Here is a 25,402-nt window from a genome sequence, read left to right on the forward strand (position 1 = left end):
CATTCCCTCCCTCCCTCCTTCCCTCAAACTGCTAGAAAAGCTCTCAGCAGCTCTGCTCCTCCATTCAGTCAGCTGGCTAGTGTCAACATGTTGTAATACCTGGATACAAGTACTTTCATGCAGCTCTCTTAATATAAAATTGTGTCAACAAACATCTAAAACCATAGGTAACAACTTCCAAAAGAGCTCAGATGCTCAGGAACAGCCCACCTAGAGTGTGGCACATGCTAACAAAGAAGGGTTGGTTGAGGCTGGCAGGAGAATACACAGAGGATTTCAAGGGCTGTTGGTTTCCATGGCTGTAGCACTCATTACCAATAGATCTGAGCAAGTGTATCATTACATTGCCAGTGTGACAGCAGGCAAAACAGGATCTCAGTCAGAATCTAAGCACCTGGTGCATTTCAGAAAAAAGTACTTGCTAATTGAAGAGGTTACTGCCCAAGTCCTTCATTCCTGCAATGTAGATAGTACAAAATATTCAGGCAAAATATTCCTTTAAAAAGGCTAATATAACCAAATATCCCTTATTTTTTAATGTAAAAGCTTGAAAAAATCCACAAAATAAGAAGCAGGGACAAAGGCATTGTGATTACTGAATGAAAACTCATTTTCTAAAACAAGGTCTTTTATGCAGCTCCAAAGACACAACTAAGAATCAGACTATCAAGTGCTAAGGGAAAAAATGTGCCATTTCCCCAAATTTTTCAGAATATTTAGTAAGTAACAGGGTCTGTCATGTTTAAGTCCAACAGCAAAAATATGGGAAAGTTGTCTGAGATATAAAATCATCATCATGCAACCATAGCTTCTTTCAATCTGAACATCTTGTCTTGACAACAAGGAGATTCCTGCCATTGTGGAAACATAGTCAATCTGGTGAACTGCAAAAAAACCACAACTAGATTTGGTGCTTAATATCCATAAAAATGAAGGCACTAAAATTTTTTGGTGGAGGGATAAGACTGAAACAAACTGAAAAAAGAAAGACTTTATACTAGTAAAGACATGCAGGTAGTGTGAATGTTTTAAAACATACACATGACTGTAAAAGGGTGCATGTATATCTATGTATAAGAGGCCTGGTTTTCAGGTGGAGATGCACAGGGAGAGATATGTATTTTGTACCTTTTTCTCAACATCAGTATGAATACCTGTGTACAGTAGAAATGTAAAAGCTCTCTCCAGACTATGCTGCCTACAGGGAAGAATGTCAAAAAGCAAATACCACCTCAGTCTGGAAAGTGTGTTTAATTTCAGTTGTTATTTTACTTGATCTTTTACAGAGATACAAGGAATGGAAAGTGTTTTACAAGTCAGCATGGTGATGTACTGATCACATAGTAGCTAGGTGCCCTCCTAGATTTCACAAGCTGAAGGAAGACTAAGCCCACCATCATAGCTTTCACACTTTCAGAACCATTTCTTTCCAGTTTAAATTCAAGTAAATTACAGTCACGACAACACTAATCAAACCACCAAATAAATACCACACAGAGAAAAAGTATCCTCTTTGCTGTGGACTTTGCTTACCTCATTATCAGTGGGGACATTCAGGAAATTTCCATGTGAAAGGACGAGTCAGATCCAACACTTAAAAATTAAAAGGATTATGTGGGGAAACTCACCAGTTAAAATTTTCAAAGAAGTAAACCACAGGCAGCTATTTATCCGCCTCATGCTATAAATACTGTTTCTATCATTTAGAAACTATTTAACCAAAACTTTAGTTTTATCAAAAGTTTAGTCTACCTTAGGATCTCAGCCTCACCCCCAAGTGCCATTAGGGTTGGAGTTAGGGTTTGGGGTGTCAAAAGGACTGCAGCCCCAGGAACACTGTACCTGGGATAGGCATGACAAGAGAAGCATGTGCTCCAACAGTCCTGCCTCCACATCCATTTTTAGAATTACAATAATTTTCCTGGGGTTTAAGTCAGTGTACTTAACATATAAATATACATTAAACCAACACAGCACACACTAACAAGCTGCACAAATAAGTCTTCAGTATAGTGACATTTTAATGGCAAAGACTGTAAGTATGTATTTACACAGTGGTTTTATAATGCAAGCTCATGGTAATTGTCCTTTGCATATCACTTTCGTTTGGAAACAAAATCTTCCTTATACACCAAATTTAAAATTGTATGACTAATGGTACTACCCACATGATTAATACAGAGAGGGATATGCATAAACAGATACCCAAAACTTGCATATTGTAAACATTGCCTCAAGATTACAGTTTTGGGAAACCACCTACTGTGTCTAAAGGACACAGACTAACTGAAAACTGAAAGTAGAGTAGAGTAAGTAACTAAAAACTGAAAGTAGAGTAAGTCACTGGTTGCTTTACATGGTTGCTCACACGTTCATAATGCTGATGCATTTGGAGGATATAAATCATCCAAAATACAAGACAATTGGAAAAGTCATAAAGCTAAAGTGCTAGGATCTAGTTAGAGCTGAAGAGTTGTTGCCATGTCTTAAAATGAATTCTGTGAAATATTGAACATATTGTAACTTGAAAACTTAGGTCTTTTCCCTCATTCTCTGGTCCATATCCATGAGTGGGAGAAAAGAGAGGTGAAAAGACACAGGCGCTCAGCCCCCGATCCGCACACATGGAAAGGCAAGTGAGTTGCTCTATTTACCTTTATTTCATCCTGTGGAACTGTCACTCCTTGTGGAAAGCTACAAATCTCTACCTTTAAGTTAAATTACTCTGTTAGTCTGTGAGAACTTGGTTTGGTGAACAGGCTTTATTTAGAAAAGCTTCCTGCGCAACCTTCACATAAAGATCTCATAAATACATCCGAGCATCAGCATTGGCAGCTCGCTATGAGCACGGGCAAGGATGAACTTGCACTTACTGGAAATTTCGAAATTATCTTTTTGAAATGCCGCTATCCTGAAAAATCTTCCTAGGACAAGAGCAGAGGAGATAAGCAACTGCATGAGACAAAGCTTTTCTCACTTCTCTTGAGCAATGAGTATACACCGCATGGGGCTCTGAGCAACTTGGTCTAGTGGAAGGTGTGTCCTGTCCTGGCAGAGGGGCTGGGACTAGATGATCTTTAAGGTCCCTTTCAACCCTCATCATTCTATGATTCTACGCAGCGAGCTATTCGCCGCGGCGATCTGCGCTCGGCTCTGGCATCCTGCATCATTTTTCGAGCGCAGAACTCGCCCGCGCCCCGGACGGAGCGGGATGCCTCCTCCTGTCCAGCGCAGGGGCCGCTCCTTCTGACGGGATGGGGAACGCTCCATGCCCGGCCCGAGGGCCGCGGCCCGCCCGCCACAGCGCTCTCGCGGTGCCCGAGGGCGAGGCCCCGGCGCGGCTCTCCGGGCCCTGCCGGCACCGCGCTCCCCCAGCTCGCTCCTCCCATCCCGGCTGCTCCGCCTTCCCCGACCCGCGAGTCGTGGGACGCTTTTCCGTGAGGAAGTGGCTCGTCGGTGGGGTAGAAGGAGGAGAGAAGCGCTGGCCAGGAGAGCAGGCGGGGCAGGGAGTGCGGGGGGAGCGAGGGAGTGGGGCCAGAGGAGCGGCGCTCCGGGCGCCGCCGAGCCCGGCGCAGTGCGAGCATGAGCGGCGGGGATGGCGGCGGCGGGGGCCGGGCGGGCGTCCTCAGCTACGGCCTCCCCTCCATCCCCTCCAGCAAACTCCCGGACTTGCGTTTTATCAGCCGGGGCGCTTACGGGACCGTGTCCGCCGCCCGCCACGCCGACTGGAGGGTCCCGGTGGCCCTCAAATGCCTGCAGGGGCCGCTGCTAGACAGGTAACGGGGTGGGCAGGGGGCCGCCGGCCTGGGGCATCGCCGGGGCCAGGGCCGAGCCGAGCCGCCTTTCCCTGAGGCAGCCCCCAGAAAGGGGCGAGGTGCCGGTCCAGGATGCCGGAGTGAGTTTCTGAGGTCTGTGGGTTAGATGCTGGTGTTTCGGTAGGCAGCCTTGCTTTAATTCCACGGGGAGAAGGGATCTCACGAGGATGATTCAGCTTGGGCCAAGAGAAAGCACGGACCGGCCCCGGAGCTTCCTCACTTTCGATTATTGTAAGGGGCTGATTTCGGTCTCGGTCTCTGAGACAATAAGTTGTTTCTTTTGGAGTTTTTTCCCTTCTGCACTGTGCGCCTTGAGCCCTCCTCAAGGTGGGATTGACAGAGTGTGGCTTCTTGCTGGGTCTGTTGGTTGCTAACCATTTTGCTGAGGTATCCACAGGATATTAAAGTGCAGCGATTACTGTAGATTTGGTGTTTACATAGCGAGAGGCAAATCGGGAGTATACTGTTCTATCCACTGGAGATTGCTTCTAGAAGAAGCTTCTCTGAGACCACGCAAAATTATTATTTTTCCCCAGATCTCATAGTACTGAGAGAAGATGTTTTAAAATAATAGGCTTGTAGACCCCCCTGCAAAGCTGCTGTTTTCCATGCAGCACTTGGGTTCCCCATTTTCCAGGTACCCAAGTGGCAGCATATTACAGGAGCTGTCACTCCATGCAAGGACACAGCAAGTTGTACTTTTTCATTCGTCATTGTCTTAGTCAGTCCCTATAGTTAAAATTGTTAACGAATCAATGCAAATTTGCCTCTTCTTAGGCTGTCTGAAGCCTACCTGACTGTAAACCTGCCTCTGAGTCATATCTTGCTGTCTTCAAGCTTTTACCTCAGGTTTCTTTGATGTAGTATTAGGCCTTTAGGTAGGACAGTTTCACCCAGAAAGGCTTCTAGTCTTGTGACTCAATATACTTGAATACAAGGCAAGTTGTTTTAAGGTCTTTCACCTCTTATTGCTCAGGTTTGTGTATACACAGGCTTTATCTCTGAAATCTTGCCAGAAGTGGAATCTCAGTTATGTTGTATTTTCTGATAAGCTGTGGGAGGGAGGGATCTGACTGATTGGTGTTGTGGGGGCTTTTTTGTTCTGAGATTTTTTTTTTTTTAATGTCTGCTTAAATCCCAGCTGGAAATACAGCATTTATCCTCAGAACACAGCTAGGAGAAAACACCAAGGCTAATTTTAGCTTTTCAAGAATTTGGATTAGTGGGACATCTAACCTGTGAAATTATGATTAGAAGGCCAAGTGAGGTAATGGGAATAATTCAGTCACTTACCATGATGCCTTAGGTTTTAGCTTTTATATTTCTCAGATTCTGTACTGCTTTAGGATGTAGTTCTGAGCTTCATATTAAGGAATAGTAAGCTCTCACTTCACAGAGAAGTTAGACAAAACAGTTCTTTTCCTAGCTTGGAACCAAGAACAACCACCCAAATTTCAGGCCCAACGGGGACTGAAGAGAGAAAAACAAAAAGGATCAGACTTCATAACCTAAAGCTATAAGTGGACAATTAACTCCAGTATGCTAATGGACCAGAACTTATAAAAGTGAGAGACCTCGTGACTGGTTGTCCATTTTGTGACCATTTTCATCTTGGGTGTAGCCCTGGCTGGGCTCTTGTACTGCCCAGGGTGTGTCCATTGAGGTCTTCTAATAAGTACCTGCTTTAACTCTGTCTAGCCTCTGGTCTAGGTCAGCCTTGATAAGGCATCACCCTATGTCACACAAAGCCCAGAAATGCTGTCAGAAGACTGAAAGCTATAAAAAAAACCATTATACCCAAGTCTGAGCAGCAAGTGCTTGGTTGGCTGTGCAGTAGGCAATATGAAATGCCAGTCTGTAAGTGTTGTCAGGAAAAGGGATGAGTTCATGATGCCATTAATTCCCCGAGTGGGAAGCATGTGCTGTGCATCCCAGAATATGGTATGTGACCAGCCAAAGAGCAAAGCCAGGTGTGAAGCTGTTGTGGGAATGTGCTCATTTAGGCATTACTCAGTGCCCTTTGGCACGGAGCAGACAAAGGTGAAGTGACTGACAGGCACGGGAATAGACCGCATATGGCGCAATTTGTTTCCCAGCCACAGCTGAATCCCATGCTAATGTGCCTTACTGTCTTGGAAAACCCCAAACTTTCTCAGGCCTAGTCATTTCTGGAGAGAGGGAGGAAGGTGTAGGGTTATCTCTTTGATCCCATGCTTGTCTCATAGGCTGCCTTTTTACTTCTGTCATTTCCTAGGATTTCCTATAAGTCTTTTTCTGTCACACAGATAAAAGGACCTTAATTTCATATCTGTCTAAATCAGAATTTCCTGCTGCTAAGAGCTGCATGCTTTACTTCACAAGGCTTCCTCTTTTCCTCATATATCCTGACAGCCTTTTCTTTGTGAGTGCTAAACCCACCTTGATGGCCAGCTCTCACCCTGGAGCTGTGCTGTGCTCATAGCACAGTGCTCTGCTGAACAAATCGTGGTGGGCATAGCCCTGGCCCCAGCACAGCCCTATTGCTTCGGAGTCAGACTGGCTCACATCCAAAGGGTCAGTGTGCTGTAAATGTCCTGTATTTGAATATCCTAGTCATATACTTGTACCTGCACCAGTCTCCACTAGGATCTAAATGTTTTTTTCACTGAATTATGCTTTATGGTCTAACTATCCTCATTGACAACAAACCCATTTTTTTCAAGACTGTTTGAGATATAAGGCATACCATATGGTTTCTATTTTCAGGGATGGAATCATACTCAATCTTAAATAAAATTGACCCTCTCAAACCCACATGCTGCAAGGCCTAAATTTGTAAAGATGCATCAAATCCACATTTATGAGGAGTTTTGAGGTAACAGAGTGGATCTGCACAGTCAAATTCAGGCATGCAAAGGCACCCGTCATGAGGCTGGTCTATTCCTGCTTCCTGTGCATCTAGGGGATGTTTTTTCCATAGAGCAATTCAAAGCAGGACCTGTTTGACGGAATAATTTATGTGAAAACAAAGCGTAGTTAATTGTTCCTTTTCCTTCAGAAAGGAACTTACTTTCCTTCAGAAGTCAAAAGTGCATTCCTTTAGCCTCTGTTTATTAGTGTACATTACAGTCGACTAGATTTAAATGGTTGGAGAATCATGTGTATTAAAATCTCCACTCTCTTGGAGATAAATATTGGGCTTGAGTGAAAAGTTGGGTTTGAAGGTGTTCAGTAAAGTGGGAGAAATGCAGCTGGTTGTTACCATTATGGTTCCAAGCAATGGTGGAAGCTGGAAGTTCTAACTTTATCCTTATTTATCGGAAACATGGATGAAATGTGTGATGGAAATAAATTTGTGTGGTACAACAAAACCAGGGAAGCTGTCTTGTCTGCATTTGCAGGTTCTGATTTGTCTTACACTGTCTTGTTCTCAAAGCAGCATGGTAGAAATCCAGTGGTGAAGAGGTGGTGCATACAAGGAATTGACAGAGAATATAGTGACCCCAGCATTTGCTTGGAGTTTCATAGTACTGGTATGGTAATGCATTTTATTTGTTTGCTTGTTTTCTTTAAGCGATAGAAACCACCTTCTAAAAGAAGCAGAGATCTTACACAAAGCCAGGTTTAGTTACATTCTGCCAATTTTGGGAATCTGCAACGAGCCTGAATTTCTGGGGATAGTAACAGAATACATGACCAATGGGTCATTAAACCAGCTATTGCATGGGGTAAGTGTACTTATGGTCTTTAAATATGATACCTGGCTACTCCAAGTAGATTGCAATCTTCATACTTAATATAGTAAAATATTTTATTTATAATATTTCATGCTAGAAGACAGTCAGTATCCCTAGTAGTTTTGGTGCTCAGATAGACCTTCTGTATCTCAAAACCACAACTAAACTCAGCTGACTTAATGTTGTGACATTTTTTCTTTAATGTTGTGACCTATAACGAGTTTTTATGTTGAGTTATTACATACAGTTTAAAAATCTCAGTTGTTCTCTAATTAAATTCTGAAATACTTATGCTTGTTTCAGTCTGGGTTTCTGAATTACTGCCAATACAAATATTGATTTTTTTTCCATGAGTTTGAATATTTTAAAAAAAGAAAATTTTTACTTTCAATTATAGAAGCTAAATATTGCTAATATAAACAAGTATGATTATTTCTACCAGACCTTATTCTTTGAGTAACTTCTCCTGTGCTGAACTCTCAGTTGCTCCAATTAGTTTGGCCTGAGCAGTGTTGCTACTGCAAAGCTGCTGCATTTGTGTCTCAATAGCACTAAAGTCTCTTCTCTACCTTTAATCAATACACATCTCATGCCTAGAGAGCTCAATTGTGGTTTTCATAAAGGCATTAGTGTCAATATAACTTCTGAGACCTCAGTTAAGTTTTACTACATTTTTCTTGCTGTATTATTATTTATAAAGATAGTATTTTGTGCATAGTTTCAATACAGTTTTTTTTTTTTGGTTCCCCAGTGTCAGCTGCAGATATGATTTTTGTCATTCTTTGTGTAGGAGTCATAAATTGTGGGTTACAAGTTTGATGCAGAGGTTCATCTGTAATTCTTATTTCCATATGAATGAGTGGTGTAGTAAATGTTCAACATCATGTATAGCAGTCATGAACTACTATGTGAATGCTAGGGAATGGAAAAATAGCACTGCATAATTATTATTTTTTGATAATGTTTCTTTAACAGCTAATGAGTCTTAATGCACCATTACAATTTGACCATTACAAATTTTTCAGGAGTTTGTATGTTTTAAAAGATTATTGTTTGCCCAAGTAATTTTCTTCTTCTTTTTATAAAAGAAGTCTTTGTGTGTGCTGTTAGAAGAGAGGATTATATTCTGGTTTTGTGGTTTTATCTTGGCAGAAAGATGTATATCCTGACATTCCCTGGTGCCTGAGATTCCGCATTCTTTATGAAATTGCTTTGGGAGTAAACTATTTGCACAACATGAATCCTCCATTGCTGCACCATGACTTAAAAACACAGAACATTTTGTTGGATGATGAGTTTCATGTCAAGGTAGGATTATTTAATTCTTATGTTCTTCAGCATCCAGAATGAGTGAAAGTGTTTTCATTATTGTAGAGGAGGAAGGGTGAGGTTGTGGCCTTACAGAGAGGATGTAATTGTATGGTGGATTTTTATTTCTATCCTTGCAGACAGAACGTTGGAGTATTTCTTTTGGAAGCTCTGTATTACTCAGTTGTGGATTTTATCTGTCTGAATAGACCAGGAAAATAGAAGTTAGGCTGTTTCTGCTATAGCAGTAGCTGGTACTCAGTAGTGGTGACACTCTTGTTTGTCGGCCTTCCAAGGCTAGCTGTATCTGGCCCTTCCTCAGAAGGAAACAGAAAGTGTTCTTGCCTGAGATGCTCTGACAAGTTACTTCTGATAGGCAATAGGTCAAGTTCAAATGTTAATGCTCCATTTGATATTTACCATGCAATATGGACATTTCTATTCTGTTGGGGTAGTAACAGAACATGTAAAGCAAACTCCAAAATCTTACTATGTTGGAAGGTGGCTTTTGTAAAGCTCCTTAGAACAAGCAAACATACATGCAGAAGTATCAGTAATTACAAACTTTAATTCTGCCTGTTAAAATATCACTGCCATGATGTGAAAAAGGGACTGAAAGTACTTCTGATAAAATGCTTAGATGCTTCCATAATTGCAAGAGTTTGTTTTGTTGTTTGTTGTTATTTTAAAAATATCTGGTTTTTATAATTGATAGAATATGTTACTCAAGTAATTGGAAATAAGAGATATTTTGCACTAAATTTATACTTGAAAAGTGAATGTTTTAGTTGCTACTGTAAGTTGACTCTCCTTGTGACTCCTTTGAGCAAAGATCCGCTGCTGGTTTCTTCATTCTCCACTGCACAGAAATTTTTCTTGGCAGCAAAGTGCCTCACATGGCTTTGTCTCTGCTCACACCCTCAGCTGGTCATACTTCCTCCCACTCAGTTGTGCTGGTATTGCTATCTCCCGAGCTTCCTGATAAACCTGATCAGGGAGCTAGTCCAAGTCATTTTTTTATCCACTCTGGTTTTAATCCCTAACAGCTTTGGTGTGGCCTGGTGCTCTGCCTGATCATATCTGAACAGTTTCTTTGCTGAGGCACTGGAAGGGAAGAGGTGAACTCTTGCATACCTGCCCTGCCTCCTGTAAGGAGTGTCCTTGGGGTTTTAAGTGAAGCAAGATTCTCTAAACTAGTACAGTGACAGGAAATGTAAACAAGGTTTATCATGCATGCCAAACAGAAGAGATACTGCATATGTATAAAAGTCACAGCATTTACAGGGTGCTTCTGACTGTCTCTGATCTGCTGAATGAGCAAGACTTAAGACCAATTACAATGAGGAAGGCTTGATGAGAATGAGTTGTAGAGAAGAAAGGTTACTTTTCATTGTGGATTTTGATGTATGCTCTTCAGAAAGCTTGTTGCTGTTGTCTTAACTGCCTTAGTGCTTGACAGGCATCTTTGTTGAAAATGTTTTTGCTGTTGTGCAGATGCTGGACAAGTGCAAAGCTGATAGCTGGCTGCTTATCTCCCATGTATACCAGACACTGCAGCTCAGCCAACAGGTGCATTCTGCTAAGTGTCTCTCTCCTTATCCATAACCTAATCAGACATCTGGTGCCCTGGCTTATGGATGTCTGAGGATGTAAAGGGAAGTCAGTTACTTATTTATGTAGATGCACTGTATTGTGTAGAAAGGAGCAAGGCTCCAGAGTGCACAGTAAAGAAATTATTCAGCAACTTTTTGCAGCACAGAATTTCAGAATATCAAATTTATTAATTCAGGATTAATACGTCATAGTTTTAGGAGTGAGGTGAAGTGCCTTAAAATTGTTCTGTGAGAAGAGCTGCCTTTGGATATTAGCAAGCTGAGTTGTGTACAACTACTGCAATTTATACTAAACTTGTGCTTTCTTCACAACTAGGGAGCTACAAGTAATCAATGATTTTTTTGTTTGCTTTTTTTATCATAAGAAAGGGATTTTCTTCATATGGCACAGCTATCTACAGCAGATTCCTCATCCATAGTGTACATGACTCCTTCCTTAAAAGAGCAGGTTAGGGCAGTGCTACAGGTATAGCATGAGTCACGACCTGGGAATGCTTTATGGACTGGAGTTGATGTTCCCTGTTGCTAGGAGAACCACATACTTTTTGTGTGTCAGGTTAGGAGCTTTGGGTCACCCCTTTTCCTGGGTGTATTTCAGGAATTTCTAGCAACTGTCATCAGATAAAACCGGTTTTTCTTCTCAGAACAATTGATTTGACCTTTGCAGATTGCAGATTTTGGCATGTCCAAATGGCGTGTCATATCCACGTCCCAGTCCCGAAGCGAGTCCTCCTTGCCGGAAGGAGGGACAATTGTCTACATGCCACCTGAGGATTACAACCCCAGTCAGAAAACCCGGGCAAGTGTGAAACATGACATCTACAGGTAACTCCTGTTGATCTCTAGTGGGGCTTGAAATCCGAGCTCAGATATGATTTACTGAACTTAGATTTTAGCATATTCTCAGCAGTTCTATTATTTTCAATGATAATATCACAGCTATATAGGCTGAATGAATTGGGAAATAAAGAATTGAGTGATAGCTGGATTTAAAGACTTTTGTGCTGTGACAAGTGTAATGCTCCAGAACTAAGCTGAGACTACAGAAATAGGTGGGGGACTGTTTTCTGTAAATGAACGTACACATACAATTCAGAAAAGAAGAAAGCCATTCACACCATCAAGTCAATGCACATACGCTTAAAATTTGTGTAATCAAATAACATAATTTCAGAATGTACTTGGGGGAAAGAAGAAAATGTATTTTTGGAAAGGAGGTAGATAAAAACAGGATAGTGGGGTTGGAGAAAGCAGTTACAGTAATCTTGTTAAGGAATAATTTACTTTGTGAAAGTTGTGGTAGTTTTGTGTTGGCTGAGTACAAGTAGTAGAATAGTAAATAGAGTAGGGATGACCCATGTAACAGAAGGAAATCTCTCTGAGGATATTGGAGTTAAAATAGGCTGGTCTAAAATGGTTTGGAGAGCTCAGAGATTATGTTAAGAATTTTGGGAGGAATTATCATGTGTAAAGGAAGATTGAGAAGGCGTGAACTTGCCAATCACTGTGACAAAGTCATATTGTCACATCATTCTGGTGCAGTCTGCCACCTTTACCTTCACTGATCTCTGACATGGTTATATCTTGGTGAGAGATGACTCAGGCTCAGAGAGTCCTACTGACTTCCACTGTTTCCCTTAATTATCCCTTAACCCTAAGAAGCACATGAGGTTCCTTGACATCCCTGTGCAAAGACTACAGATGACAACACACCTGCTTTCTTTACCCTTTGATGAGAAGATATTGATAAGGAAAACATTGAAAAGAAAAAAAGGTGTATTGGGAGGAAAGAAAGGGTGACTGACAGCTTTAATGAATGGGTGGAGAGGAAGAAGACAAATATTTCTTAGAAAGAAAATAATATTTTCAGAGGAATAACAACCAAATTGGAGAAAATATGAGAACACATCAGAAGGGCATAAAAACCAGATAAATTAGGAAGGAAAGAGATTATGTGAGAGGAAAGGAGAGAGACTGAGACAACATTGGAAAGAGAGGTGTTCAAGGCAGGAAGACATGAAGGTGCAGAGACAGTAAAGAACCACCAGAAACGCCACACAGGAGGTTCCATGCTCACTATCAGCAGGAGATGCTACAAAACAGAAATAAGAAAGGAAAACAGGAATAGTGTAAAGGGGAATGCTGCAGTGTTGTAGAACTGAGAAAATAATCTTTAACTGTAGAGAGATTCCAAACTGAATGAAAGATATTGTTAAATAGCTGGATATTTTCTGGATGTCAAATTAATTGATCATAGCTGAGTGTTGCTGAGATACTGAAGCTAACTTGTGAGAAAGGAACTTTCTTAAAGAAACAAATTATTTAAACAACAATCAATCAGCTTAACTTCTACAAAAAGGATGATTTGCTATACCAATTGCATGGATTTGCCAGGAATACATCAAAACCAGACTTTTCTAACAGGGAGGACTGCTTTTATTAAAAGCTGCATAAGTAAATTTTATCACTGAAGAATGTTAAAATGTAAACAGGGTAAATAGAAAAAATCAGTTTATATGATTTGATTTTAGACATCAGTTATTTGTTTTTGCTTTATTTTTTTGAATTCTTATTTGGTAGCTGTCAAATGGTACAGTGCTTTAAGGCAGTTAACGTAATTGTATGCAAAATTTGGCACTTCTTAGTGTTGTAGGAAGGAATCTCAGTACATTCATACCAAGGATAGGGATCAAGCCTTAGCAGCAGTTGATCGTGGTGATTATTTTCTGTAATGACACTGCCACAGTGCTTATAAAGACTTGGACTGAAAACATGGAAATACACACTTGTCAGCACCTTGAGTGCATTCTGAAGTTATGGAAGCACCAAAGCTTTAGCCTGGATTGTCCTTTCTAAATCCAGAACCAGATACTTGAATACAGTGCTGTGATTAATACTGGGACCTTTTCATGGAATAGACCTTCATTCAGATATGGTAGAGTATGTAAGGAAAAGTTGCAGAGAATGACTGAGAATTCAATGCTGCTTTGATATGAAATCTTCTAACCTTATTTAAATTAAAAAGTTGTTTAAAGTTACCTCTTTCTATTATATCCTGATGGCTGAAGAGAGTGACTATTTTACTAAAGATGGGGCAAGTTCGTGCTCACTGAACCCCTTGCCATTCATGTTGGTGTGAATAGAAAAGGAGGTCACTGAGTAAGCACATGTGTGTTCAATATCGTGGCATTAGTTCAGAGTAGTCTTCCCAAGTGTCTTTTTTGGAAAGTGAATGCTGTGTTTAAGTAACATCTCTCCCTATGGAGAAGGCTGTGGATGTTGAAAGCATATATGGGGAAGGAGGAAGTTGGAGTGGGCATCCCAAGTGCAAGTTTGTATCTTGCCTGTCTCTGTGAGGATGTCTTGGGATAGAGCTGTGGCTCAAAGCCATCCTCCCTACTAATATCCAGCTTCCCTTGGGAATGTCTGGGAATGTCAGTCCATACTGGGAAGATGCCAGAATATTGCAGTTAGGACAGAGCACTTGGCTCTCTGGGGCTCACTTTAATTTGTGTGCTCAGATTTAAACTCCATGTACGTAATTCACAACATATTAGCAGAGCCAAGTTGATACAGATTTGGAATAGGAGTTTATATGCCATAGATTTTGTCTGTACCTAATAGTATTATTTAGTTCAAGATGAGTTCACTTGCTAGTTTTCATATATTCATGTCAACATTTTAGTTAGCTATAGTCAGTCCCATGCATGCTTACAGGATCATTTTACCAAAATGTTTTAAATACAATGTAAAGCTGAGCATATTGTGTTGTTAACTGTCTGTAGCCTAAAATAACATCTTCTGTACTTTTTATACTGTAAACAGCTATGCAGTTATCATATGGGAAGTGATGTCAAGGAAACAGCCATTTGAAGGTAAGACCATGTCTTCCTTTATTTTTCATGCCTTACCTAGAGGTTAAACATGAAACCTGGGGACTTAATTATAGGGGTTACTTTCTAATAATTCAACTTTTAAGCTTATTGAAGAACACTTTGAAATACTTTTCAAATTAGACTATATTTTTAGTATCTTTTTCAATTACAGTGTTGTTTCATAAATTAAGAATACCTTTTCCTTAATCAAGAAATGTAACCTTATATTGATTATTTACATTCTGTGTGTGTAAATGGAATTACTTCTCCTATACAGTAAGCTCTTTATATTGCATATATTTCTAATGACTTCACAATGTCTGTTTTGACAGAAGTTATAAACCCCTTGCAGATAATGTACAGCGTGTCACAAGGACAGCGACTGGACTTGAGTGAGGGAAGTCTATCAATGGACATTCCTCATCGAGGGCTGATCATAAGGCTGATGGAAAGTGGATGGGCACAAAACCCTGATGAAAGACCATCCTTCTTAAGTGAGTTTACCTTGCCAGGTTTCTGTTGAACATGGTACTATAGTGCAAGGCTATAGTCTTGAAAGGGAAGTGTTGAAGATGTCAGGAGATCTATGTGCTTGGTCCTGTCCTGCTGCTTGTCATAAAGTGCTTGGCTGCTTCCTTCATGTCTGTAAACAAACTTTTACGAATGGAATTATGTGTGTGCCATAAAACCAAGTTGGCTGTTGGAGTCTTTTGTATTTACTATCTCTTAATTTACCTGTAAAAAAGCCACATGTTTTGTTTAACTACTTGTGTTTGGAGGTTTTTGTTTATTGTTGAAGATAATTTGGGGTTTTTTTAAGAGGGGATGGGAGAAGTGAAGTATAAAATGAGTACTGTGGGATTTATGAGCATCCAGCCAACACCAATGAACCACTGCACATCAGATAAGTTGTAGTGACTTCAGTTTGTATTTGCATCTCAGTGTAAATCTTTCACTGACACTTTAATTGTTGCATCTCCTTTATCAAGCAAGAACTGAATTTTTTTTTCCAAGCAAGGAAATGTATCTAAATACAATATTTTCTAAAATAAAAAAAAATAGGCACATTGTGACATTTCCATATGCATTCTTGTTTTCCTATGCCAATTAACAAAAAAAATAGTAATTTAAGTATGTGGTCACACTGAAGAGAAAATTATCTGGCCCATGTACTGTAGTGTGGGCTAACTTGGATTCTCTTTTTAGTGCCATGTGTGTAGTAAGATGGTCTTTGAAAAAAAAAAATATGTTGCTTTTGCCACTACTTTACTATCATAAAAGGAAAGAAGAAGTTGCAAAACTATTGCAAAATTAGGGGAAGTGCAGCTCACTGATGGGGAACTTAAGCAATTACTGTAGCATAGGAGCACTGACACACTGAGGCCAGTGTCATTTGGTTTCACTGGGTGTGATAGGTCAGTGCTTTGACTATCCCATCTTCTCTGGCCCTGCCTCATGCCTTAGGCATGTGTTCTGGATATTGCTGTGTTGGTGGTGTGTTTGTTTATTTTTCTGGTATAAATCTTTAACACCTCCTCTGGAGTGAGAAGACAGCAGCCCACTCTGAGGTCTTATGGTGTTTGGGTCCTATTCAGCTAATCAGGCGTGATGGGGCTACTTTAAAGCATAGCAAACCACCAATCTCTCCATTCCATGAGTGTGAGACTTGCATTATCCCAGTCCAGCATTATTCTGGATCTCTTGTGGTACACATTTCTTTTGGCGGTGTGAACTGTTCTAAGAGAAGCAAGCAGCTTCTGTTTTAGCAGCATAAGTGGTTTGATATGTGCCAATAGAAAAATTATTTTTGTGAATGTAAGAAAGACACTTCAGTACAGTGACAACTTGATTTCTACTTCAAACCATTCACCAAGTATTCTTTATCTGTTCAGAATGTTTAATAGACCTGGAGCCAGTTCTGCGAACATTTGATGAAATAGCTATGCTGGAAGCAGTACTTCTCTTAAAGAGATCAAAGGTAAGTGGCTTTTGTCACAGTCATGAGTTGGTCAAGTTAGTTGGTGACTTTCACTTTCTAAAAGGAGTCTTATCTCCTTTGTCATTTCTTGTGAGTTTCCTTTTTCTAATCTTGTATCTCGTTGAAACATGCATTTGTGTGGGATTGTCATCTTACAGCAGAAATTTAATACAGGAAAATATTTCTCTTCCAGTCACTATATGAATCACAAAGTATTTACAAGAGTGGAAAGAAAGCAAATGTGGAGCAGATTCCTCTAAATATACCTCTGAATCCTGAAAAGGTAAATACTTCACGTGTTGCATTTGGTATGTCAGCATCCTGAGAGGTTAAAGGAAGTTTAATGTGGTAAGGGAAGCTGTTCTGCATTTTGCTTCCTGTACAGTCAGGAAAGGCATAAAATGCATTACTTGAGCCAGGGTGTAACAAATGCAAAGCCATATATGTGAAGATAGAAAAGGGTGAGTATGCAGAAATTAGAAGGGCATCTAAATATGGGAAAGCTCTAAATATGGCATGGAGCTGTCCAGGGGAGGTTTAGGTTGGATATCTGGAAAAGGTTCTTCACCCAGAGGGCAGTCAGGTACTGGAACTGGCTCCCTAGGAAATTCATCACAGCACCAAGCCCAGCAGAGTTTCAGTGTTTACACAATGCTCTTGGGCAAATGATTCTTGGGGTGCTCCACCAGTTGGACTTGATGATCCTTGTGGGTCTCTTCCCACTCCACATATTCTGTGAGTCTGTGATCCCCTCAAAGAGGAATGCACATAATGCCTGCCAATTGTGAGAGATTGTCTGCTACTCCCTTACACCTCTATGGAGCTTGCTTGTAAAGGGTAATATAGATTTGTATTTATATTTTGATTCCTAATGCTGTTGCTTTTGGTTCTTACTAGTAGTTAACCTTGTATACAAATTGCTGTCATATTTGAAAATATATAAGTGTTGGGATTACATTCTTTCTTCTGATTTACCATATCTTAATTGTGCTGTCTATTGAGCATTTAGATAGCAGGGAAAACATGGTGATGGAAAAGTTCTCTGTAAAAACATTGCAACTTCATATTTGTTTAATGTGCCTGTTCAATATACACCTGGATTTCTTTCAGCCAACATATTCTAGCTCCATAGAGTGTGATGCACTTCCCCTTCGGAGCATCCCTCCAGATACAACAAAATTCAAGTCTATTCCCCAGTGTAATATCCTCTCATCAGGTGAGATACTCTTGACTTTGTGTAAATTTAAGTTGCCATTACAGCTTTACATTCACTCTGTGACATTGCATTTATGTAGTAGAAAATTTGGTCTCTGTATGTCAGGAAAAAAAATGTCTTTTGTAAACTTTGTTCTCTGGGTAAAAAACTAGCCCTTTTAAGCTCTGATTTTCTGTTCCTGTCACCTGAGAAGTCTTTAGAGCTCACAGGTTCAGTTTTCCTATTCAGAGTTGTGAGTGCAGAGCTAACATTTTCTTGTCTCTTCAGGCTCTTGGCAGTTTAGTTAACTGGGTTTGTTTGTTTGTTTGTTTTTGTTCTTATTTGTTGTTTTTTGTTTTGTTTTAACTAGTTCTGAATATAAAAAAGGCAACACATTTTAAGGCATTCTAGAAGCTGAGTAATCTCAAAGTTTCTAGTGCAAGTTTCTAGATAACTTTTAATTCAGTAAGTAAAAATGTCTTTAATAGACTGCTTTGCAAAAGTATCTGCACAGACCTTTTGTAGATGTCCCGTTTTATGAATAAAAGTTGGCGAAATTCCCTGAGAAAACTCAATTTTGAGGTTTTGCTGATATCAGAAGCCAGAAGCATACACTAGAACCCAGGTGGAATAGCAACACATTGTGAAACTAAAACTGCATTTAAGTTTCTTCCCTTGACAGAATGTAAACATATTTCAAAAGAATAGAGTGTTCTCTGGCATTATAGGGACCAGGGGTATGAAAGCAGACAAGACTTTTCACTTCACTGCTAAAAAAAAGTTCATCAAAAAGTATTTTGAGGTGCTGCAAAACCAGAGATCCAGAGATACTCTGGTAGAGGTAGGAGAGCACAGGCAGTTCCTGTTTCAGCTCCTGTTTGAACACACACATATTTTTCAACTTCTGCTCAGAGTACTAGAAAGGTATAAATACAGGAGGAACTTGGGTGAAAAAACTACAGGAGCCTTAAGGACTTACAGTTACTGGAGAAAATGGCAGAAAGCAAGTGCAGGGTCCTTTGGCTGTACCTCAACTGAAGCATTTATCTATACAGCATAGTAACCTCAAGGATGAAGAATAACTCATATTTACCTAGCTTAATAAGTGTGTTGTGATGAATTTTAGAACATGGAATATTAGTTTGAGCATGAGCATGGACTGTAAGGGTAATTACATAAGATAATGATAAATATCAGCCTTTCTTGCTGCTGGTTCTTGTTATGAATTGTTGTGTCTGCCTGTGGAGGGAATCAATGAAAAATTATTGATTTATTGGTACAATTAATCTGATTGCTCAGCTGGTGGTTGTTTTATGGAATCATTGCTCAGACTTTATTGTGTTTATGTATAGATACTGTAAATTTTGTGAAAATGCAGCCTACAAAACTCAGCTGCAGAAGAGTTTGTTATTACTTTGCCAATAGCTGCAGCAGGTAGTGTTATAGTGGGAAGCAAGACTGACATTCATCTTGCTTTTCAAACTCACCTGCAATTGTTTTAGATGAAAAATCTATTCCAGGTAGCTGTTAGCAAGAGAGGAGTTTGGCATGGCATGAAGGCAGAAGTTAATGACTACAGAGTCTAGCTGAGTTAATGACTATAGATTCTTGTTTTTTCCATCAATACATTTTGAATACTTTTTCAGAATATTGCTTCTTCAGAGTTAAGACTTGTCTTCTAGCCTTCAGCCTTTCTTTTCAATTTTACTATTTTTTTTCCCCTTCCCTAGTGAGCTTTTCTTGGGTATTTCCTTAAACAGCTCTTTTCCCTCTTCCCATTTCATTTCTGATACAGTGTAATCCTTTAATATAGTTTGTTTTGCTAGATGAACAGGATGCACTCGTTTGAAATCCCTTTGTAAAATAAACTTCTTTATTCACATAATATCCTAACTAGTCCTCCTGGTACATGTTCTGACTTAAGTGAATTAAGGCTACGTAGTATTATGAGAGACATGACAAACTTTTTCTGTCTACAAAATCCCCCTTACTTACTGTACCTTAGAATTTTATTTTTCCTTTCTCGCAAGATCCTTCATTACAGAGTAATCTACTTAGGGGTTGTTTTTATTCCTCATCTCACTTCTAATCATTAGCCCCAACTTGAAACAGAAAGTCTATCTCTCATATTTTTTCTTCTTTTTCTATTTCTGTTACTCCATTCTTCTAGGTCACCTAGGTTCTTTTTGAGTAACTTGAGTCAATCTGGATTTTTCTGAATAACATTTGACTAACTCCCAATAGCATTTTTTTTTTGAGGGAGTTGTTTAGCATGGAGAAAAGGAGGCTCAGAGAGGAAATTTTGCTCCTTTGCTCTCTGCAACTACCTGAGAGAAGATTATGGCCTGGTGGGGGCCTCTTAACTGACAAGCAACAGCAGCAAGCAGTATGCTAAGAGGAAATGCCCTGAGCTGTGCCAGGGGAGGTTTAGATTGGATATTAGAAAAAAATTCTTCATGGAAGGAGTTGTCAAGCATTGGAACTGACAGGCTGCCCAGGGAAGTGGTTGAGTCACCAGCCCTGGAGGTATTAAAGGATGTCTAGACATCCTTTTGGATGGCATTCAGGACATGGGGCAGTGGTGGACTTGGCAGTGCTGGACTCAATGATCTCAGGGTCTTTCCAATGGAAACGACTGTGTGATTTTATGATTGCATTTTCTTATGCTGTGTTCACTGGTCTCATTCTCTCATACCAGTACAAACCCTGTAGTTTTGTCTTTATGTTATGAAATTAAATTTGTGTGTCTAAAAATGTATAACATCCCAGCACAGCTGCTTGGAATTCTTTCCTGAAATGATCTTTCACTCACAGTGTTGTCTCCTAATCCCCTTTTTCATGCCATAGATAATATCTGCTGCTTCACAGTACAAAGCTCTGCCCAACTTTTTGCCTTGTTCATGAAATAAAATACTAGTTACTATGAGTTCTAGTCCATCATTTTAAAATACTGAGAATGGAGTTTCTTCCACATTTTCCTATTCCTGCTCTGTGTACTTACAGACATATTCTTCTACAGGTCAAGAAAGAGCTGGGAATACAACTTCAGATTTCCCCATTGGACAGGTAATCTCAAGTTGTCCATGGGGCTACCTCACTGTGTTTAGATGCTCATGGGAATTCTTGCATCTCTGGTTCTTGGTTAACATCTTAGTTACTGTGTCTTTATCAAGTGACACTGTGAAAGTCTAATCAGAGCTATTTGCAGAGCTAGGCACATGTCCTGTAGTTCGTTTCTCACCAGCTCTTTGTTACCTGCTCCTTGTGTTATTGCAACTGCTGCTTTCATATCCATCACCATTTCCACTATAAAAAATTGTAAAGCTAGAAACTGTTCAACTTCCCCCCAATAGAAATCCTTTTTACTTTTCTTTGCAAAAGTTTACATGAAGCTTTCATGAAGTCATATCCTGTTTTGATGGACTACAAAAAGCTTCCATTGACCTCCCACTGAATGTTACCTTCTCCCACTGCTCTTCATGTCCTTTTCCCCCATCTGAATCTTTATTTTAATATTTTCGTCTTTGTTACACTGCCAAACTTCATCAAAATAAATTAGTCTGCTTTCCTGCTGACTTTTAGTGACCTTTCCAAATACTCAAAGGATTTATTTTATTCTTCTAGTCCCTATGAAGAGATTTTTTGTTGAAGTTCACATCTACCAGATTTATACTCCCATATACTCCTATTTCTTTAAAATAAAGCAGGACCCCATACCATAGTCAAGCCTTGGTAAAATACGAGGGACATAAATGTATTCAGAATTTGAGTATAAGGACTAATCTGTTGTATATGATATAAAAGTAGTTGGTTTACGACTTCTGTGAAACTGCTCTAAATAGTCTCTGATGGGAGTATTTTATTTGTACACAGAAGTAATACAGCTTATTCTTTTTCTTTTTTTTGTCTTTTTCTGTCTTTTTTTTTTTTTTTGTCTAAGATGGAAGTTCTGGATGTCTACACTCTCTTATCAGCCAGAGCACAGATGAAAATCTGTCTGTAACTCAGAGTGCCAAACTGCTTGTGCATCCATACAGTGCTGGTCTCTCACCTGCCAGGGGTGTTTCAGATGGCCCAAGTTCTGCATCCCACGTGCTGCGGTCATCGCCAATTCCTCCAGGTACAGCAAACACTGTTTGACTCAACACCCACAATAAGTGTTCTGATATTGAATGTGTGTCTGTATGAAATGGAAACTAGAACTGTTACCCACCAGCACATGAAAACAAAAAATTGCAAATTAAGAGTGCAAAATTAAGTAATTCTGTCCTTGTAGACTTACATTACAAAGTAAGCAAAAACAGTGTAAAATGTGGCCAAGTACAGGTACCTGTACCTTCTAGCTTTTTTTCTCTCCTCCTAATCAGATTCCTGCTGCCATCAGTTTTCTTTATCCCATTTCCTCTGCTCATAGTATTTCTATTTCCTACAGCTGTTGCAGTGCTACAGTCCAGCAGAACAGCAGGAAAACTTAGCTCAAACTTAGTCACCTTCTTGCCTGTCACTTCTCACTTTTTAGGCTTTCCAGTCTTCTGTTTAGCAATGGTGGGGCTGAGAGAAGCAGCAACTGTGTCAGCATCTTACCTGTAATGATCCTCTGTTTTAGTTGGGAGCCCACTACATTGTACTTTTATGTGTCAAATAACTGTTAAAAGTTAACACAAAAGTTAACAAGAGGAAACTTCAATGAGTAATTAATTCAGGTATATTTTTTGAGGGGCCACACGAAAACATGCAACTTTTTAAAGATCTGTTGCATCATCCCTCTCCTGAAAATATGAGAATCAACACCCTTTCACTGTGTGAAACCTCACCTTGAGAAAAATTCCAGGAAACCACAGGGATGTTTTCAGTAATCTTCAATAAAAATCCCCCTGGAAAGTGAATTTACTACCTGTCTCTTTTTAGTACCAGGTCGGGTTGAACACTGGAACAGGGTGCCCATGGAGGCTGCAGAAGTACCAACACTTGGAGATGCTCAAAATTCAGCTGGACAAGGCCCTGAGCAACCTGAGTTATCCTTGAAGTTGGCCCAGCTTTGAGCAGGCCATTACATCAGATCACTTCCTTGAGGGTCCCTTCTAACCTAAATTATTCTGTAATTTAGATAGAATAAATACTCTAACCATTAAATTTGTTAAATTGGATCATTTTAACAGGTTTTTTTCAGTTTGTTCGTTGTTCTGTGGCAATATTTGTTTACAGTTACCATCCCTTCCTTTTTTCTAATCCTTTCCAATCTCAGATTTTGTATTGGAAACCATACAAAAGAATGTAGCTCATCAGTGGATCCAAAGTAAAAGAGAAGAAATTATTGATCAGATGACTGAAGCATGTTTGAATCAATCACTGGATGCTCTTCTATCAAGATTTTTACTCATGAAAGAAGATTATGAACTTATAAGCACCAAACCTACAAGGACATCAAAAGTACGACAATTGCTTGATACTTCCGACAGCCAAGGAGAGGAATTTGCCAGAATTATAGTACAGAAGTTGAAAGATAACAAACAGCTAGGACTTCAGCCTTATCCAGATATTGTATCTAATTCTCAAAGACTGCATCTTTAAATTTATTCTTTCTTTATGAAACCATGTGAATATTTCTTACAACATGATTCTTGTTTCTAATATAGTATTTTATTTATGTGCAGCTTTGTCTTTGCTGTGCCTTTGTAAGAGTATCAGAAATGACCCTGAGTTCTTCTGGCCTGCATTTGGTCAGTGACCAATTAATAATTTGGAGTGAAGTCATAAAACCAAACACTTGACAGTTGCTGACTCATTTTGTAAAAGTATTTTGTTTATACATGACAAAAACATTAAAGATTTACCATTTTTCATATTTGTTGTTTATACACATCCTTTCCTTTCATCTCACAGGATTGAACATCTAATCTTAACATTTTTTTCTCGTTCCATCTGCTCTTTCTCACAGAGGAGGGAAAAAAACACCTTGGTGCTCTTTTCCAGAGCTGTTCTGCTGAGTGTGTAATAAACTTCCTTCCTTAAGCCATGCTGGTGTGCATACAGGAGAGGACTGGTAGGTGGGAGGAAGTTTATATTGCATTTCTGCAGGATTTTTTATTGTTTTGTTTTGTTTTTCCCATTTTGTTGCCAGAGCAAGTGCCTCAGACCACAGCATAAGAAGAATTTTAGTCCAAAGAGGAGCCCAAGGGGAAGGAGGACGTTGTGCTTGTCATCTTTGTTCTGCTCAGAAGTGATATAGGAGAAAGGCTGCAGCTATAGCATTTTGCATTGTTTAGTTATAAACACTTCAGCTATTCTTGAAATCATTGTAGGATGAGATCCAGGAAGAGCTTACATAAGGGCATCCTCACTTAATACCTTTTAACATTTCCTTGGTCATCTGCCTTGCCTTTGTCACCTGCCATCTTACCACCCCTTACCTCTGTCATCTGCCATAAATACTTCTCATGTCATGTTGCTAGATCAAACTTCTACCTCAATTTTATTTTTGGTATTTACATGATGAACTACAAAAGTAGTTGGGTCTGTACAAAGATCAATCATGTCCTGCTCTGCCATGCTGGAAGTAATGTGCAGGGGTCTCTTCTGCTATCACCTGCCTTAACCTCCTCTAGATCACATCTCTACTGTCCTTTTTGTCTGAAGGATGGTAACATGCTGAGGCACTGGTGGGGCCACCTGAGAGGAAAAGGTATGTGGTATTTTTTCAGTTACTTTCACAAGACCTTAGTGAATTTATCTAGATGACTTCAAAACTAGTAAAAAATTACTAGTTTTAATTTGTCAGAACACAGCACAGGCAGATTATTTTTGCAAGCACTAATAAATAATTACAATTTCTGCTCAGGCTGTTTAAAATTTGGGAAAATCCAATCTCCACATATAAGAATGGTGAAATATACCTAAATTACCATATAAAAAGGAACAGGTAAAGGAAAAATCCTGAGTAATGGTTGTTTCGAAACCTATGGAGATGTGAGACCTGCCCCATTTCAATGATTCAAGCTTCAGTGTCATTAGTGGTTGCCAACAGCTTACTTTTTTCAATATCTTTATGATTTTGTGAACTGAATCACAAAAATTCAATGTATAGTTTATTGGATAGGAGAGGTTTAATTTTTATTTTTTTTTAATAAAGAAAGTTTTTGACATAAACTGGGTATTTGCCTTTTATCCCTCTTCCCTCTGGAAGCTGAAAAATTCCAGTTAAATAGCTGAAATCAGGGCTATGGTGCAATGAATGGCTGTGCTTTTCCCAGAGTAGACCTAATGATATCTAGCAGGGAGAGGTCTGAGGAAAGCTGGTGCCAAAACTGTGTGTTTCACTGCACATCACATTTTAAGCCACATTGTTCATTATTATTGGTCCTTAAAATAATATTTGTGTCTTGCAAGGTGGGAAGTAAGATTTCTTCAATGTGTGTCCAAAATTGTTCATGTATTAGGAACTTTCCTGAGGACCCACTGTAAGACAGCTATGTCAAGGAAAGGAGCATCCTGCAGCTTTTAAAGTCTCCCTGTTGACTCCTGCCTGTCAGTACAGAACTAGTTTGGTTTCCCTTAATTACAATTAAATGTGTCCCTACGGAATCACATTCAGGAATGGTGCTGTCACACTGCTGCAATCACTATGGGCTGCTCCTCTTTGTGTGCCATCCCCGTGAGGTGGCACAGCTGCAGAAAGAGTAATTTTCTACCCCCAGCTCTGAATATATTATACCCCCATGTCTGTAAGGCCATGAGCATTCCAGCCAAAGCCCAGCCCTCCAAGGAAATCCTGAGGCTACTCAGTATGAAAACTCAGGCCAATCTCCCTCCTCTTTCCTTGGACCCTGAGCCTCTCTCCATGATGGAATACAATCATGGAATAGTTCTGGTTAGAAGGGACTGCTAAGGGTCAGCTTGTCCAGC

At 39.7% G+C, this 25,402-nt stretch overlaps 1 protein-coding gene across 1 annotated transcript; it reads left to right on the forward strand.

Annotated features, from left to right (window-relative positions):
- Positions 1 to 3,582: 3,582 nt before the first annotated feature.
- On the forward strand, positions 3,583 to 24,358 carry RIPK2 (receptor interacting serine/threonine kinase 2). The gene is made up of 11 exons (XM_054295838.1): positions 3,583 to 3,776; positions 7,369 to 7,522; positions 8,684 to 8,839; positions 11,120 to 11,277; positions 14,278 to 14,327; positions 14,660 to 14,821; positions 16,220 to 16,305; positions 16,499 to 16,588; positions 17,416 to 17,521; positions 21,441 to 21,620; positions 22,746 to 24,358. Exons 1-11 carry the CDS (start codon positions 3,583 to 3,585, stop codon positions 23,069 to 23,071), a joined length of 1,662 nt encoding a protein of 553 aa, XP_054151813.1. The 3' UTR covers positions 23,072 to 24,358.
- The last annotated feature ends 1,044 nt before the right edge of the window (positions 24,359 to 25,402 follow it).

This window comes from Melozone crissalis, unplaced genomic scaffold (genome assembly GCF_028551555.1).
Source record: "Melozone crissalis strain CALT ecotype California unplaced genomic scaffold, PUWL_Pcris_2 ptg000002l_1, whole genome shotgun sequence".
In the NCBI taxonomy this organism is placed as follows: Eukaryota; Metazoa; Chordata; class Aves; order Passeriformes; family Passerellidae; genus Melozone; species Melozone crissalis.

What these genes read in the sequence shown, in the direction of transcription:
- RIPK2 (XM_054295838.1), top strand. Translation starts at nt 3,583, where the DNA reads ATGAGCGGCGGGGATGGCGGCGGCGGGGGCCGGGCGGGCGTCCTCAGC. An exon ending in TACCTCTGAATCCTGAAAAG is followed by an intron (nt 16,589 to 17,415) that starts GTAAATACTTCA and finishes GATTTCTTTCAG; the next exon opens with CCAACATATTCTAGCTCCAT. An exon ending in GTCATCGCCAATTCCTCCAG is followed by an intron (nt 21,621 to 22,745) that starts GTACAGCAAACA and finishes TTCCAATCTCAG; the next exon opens with ATTTTGTATTGGAAACCATA.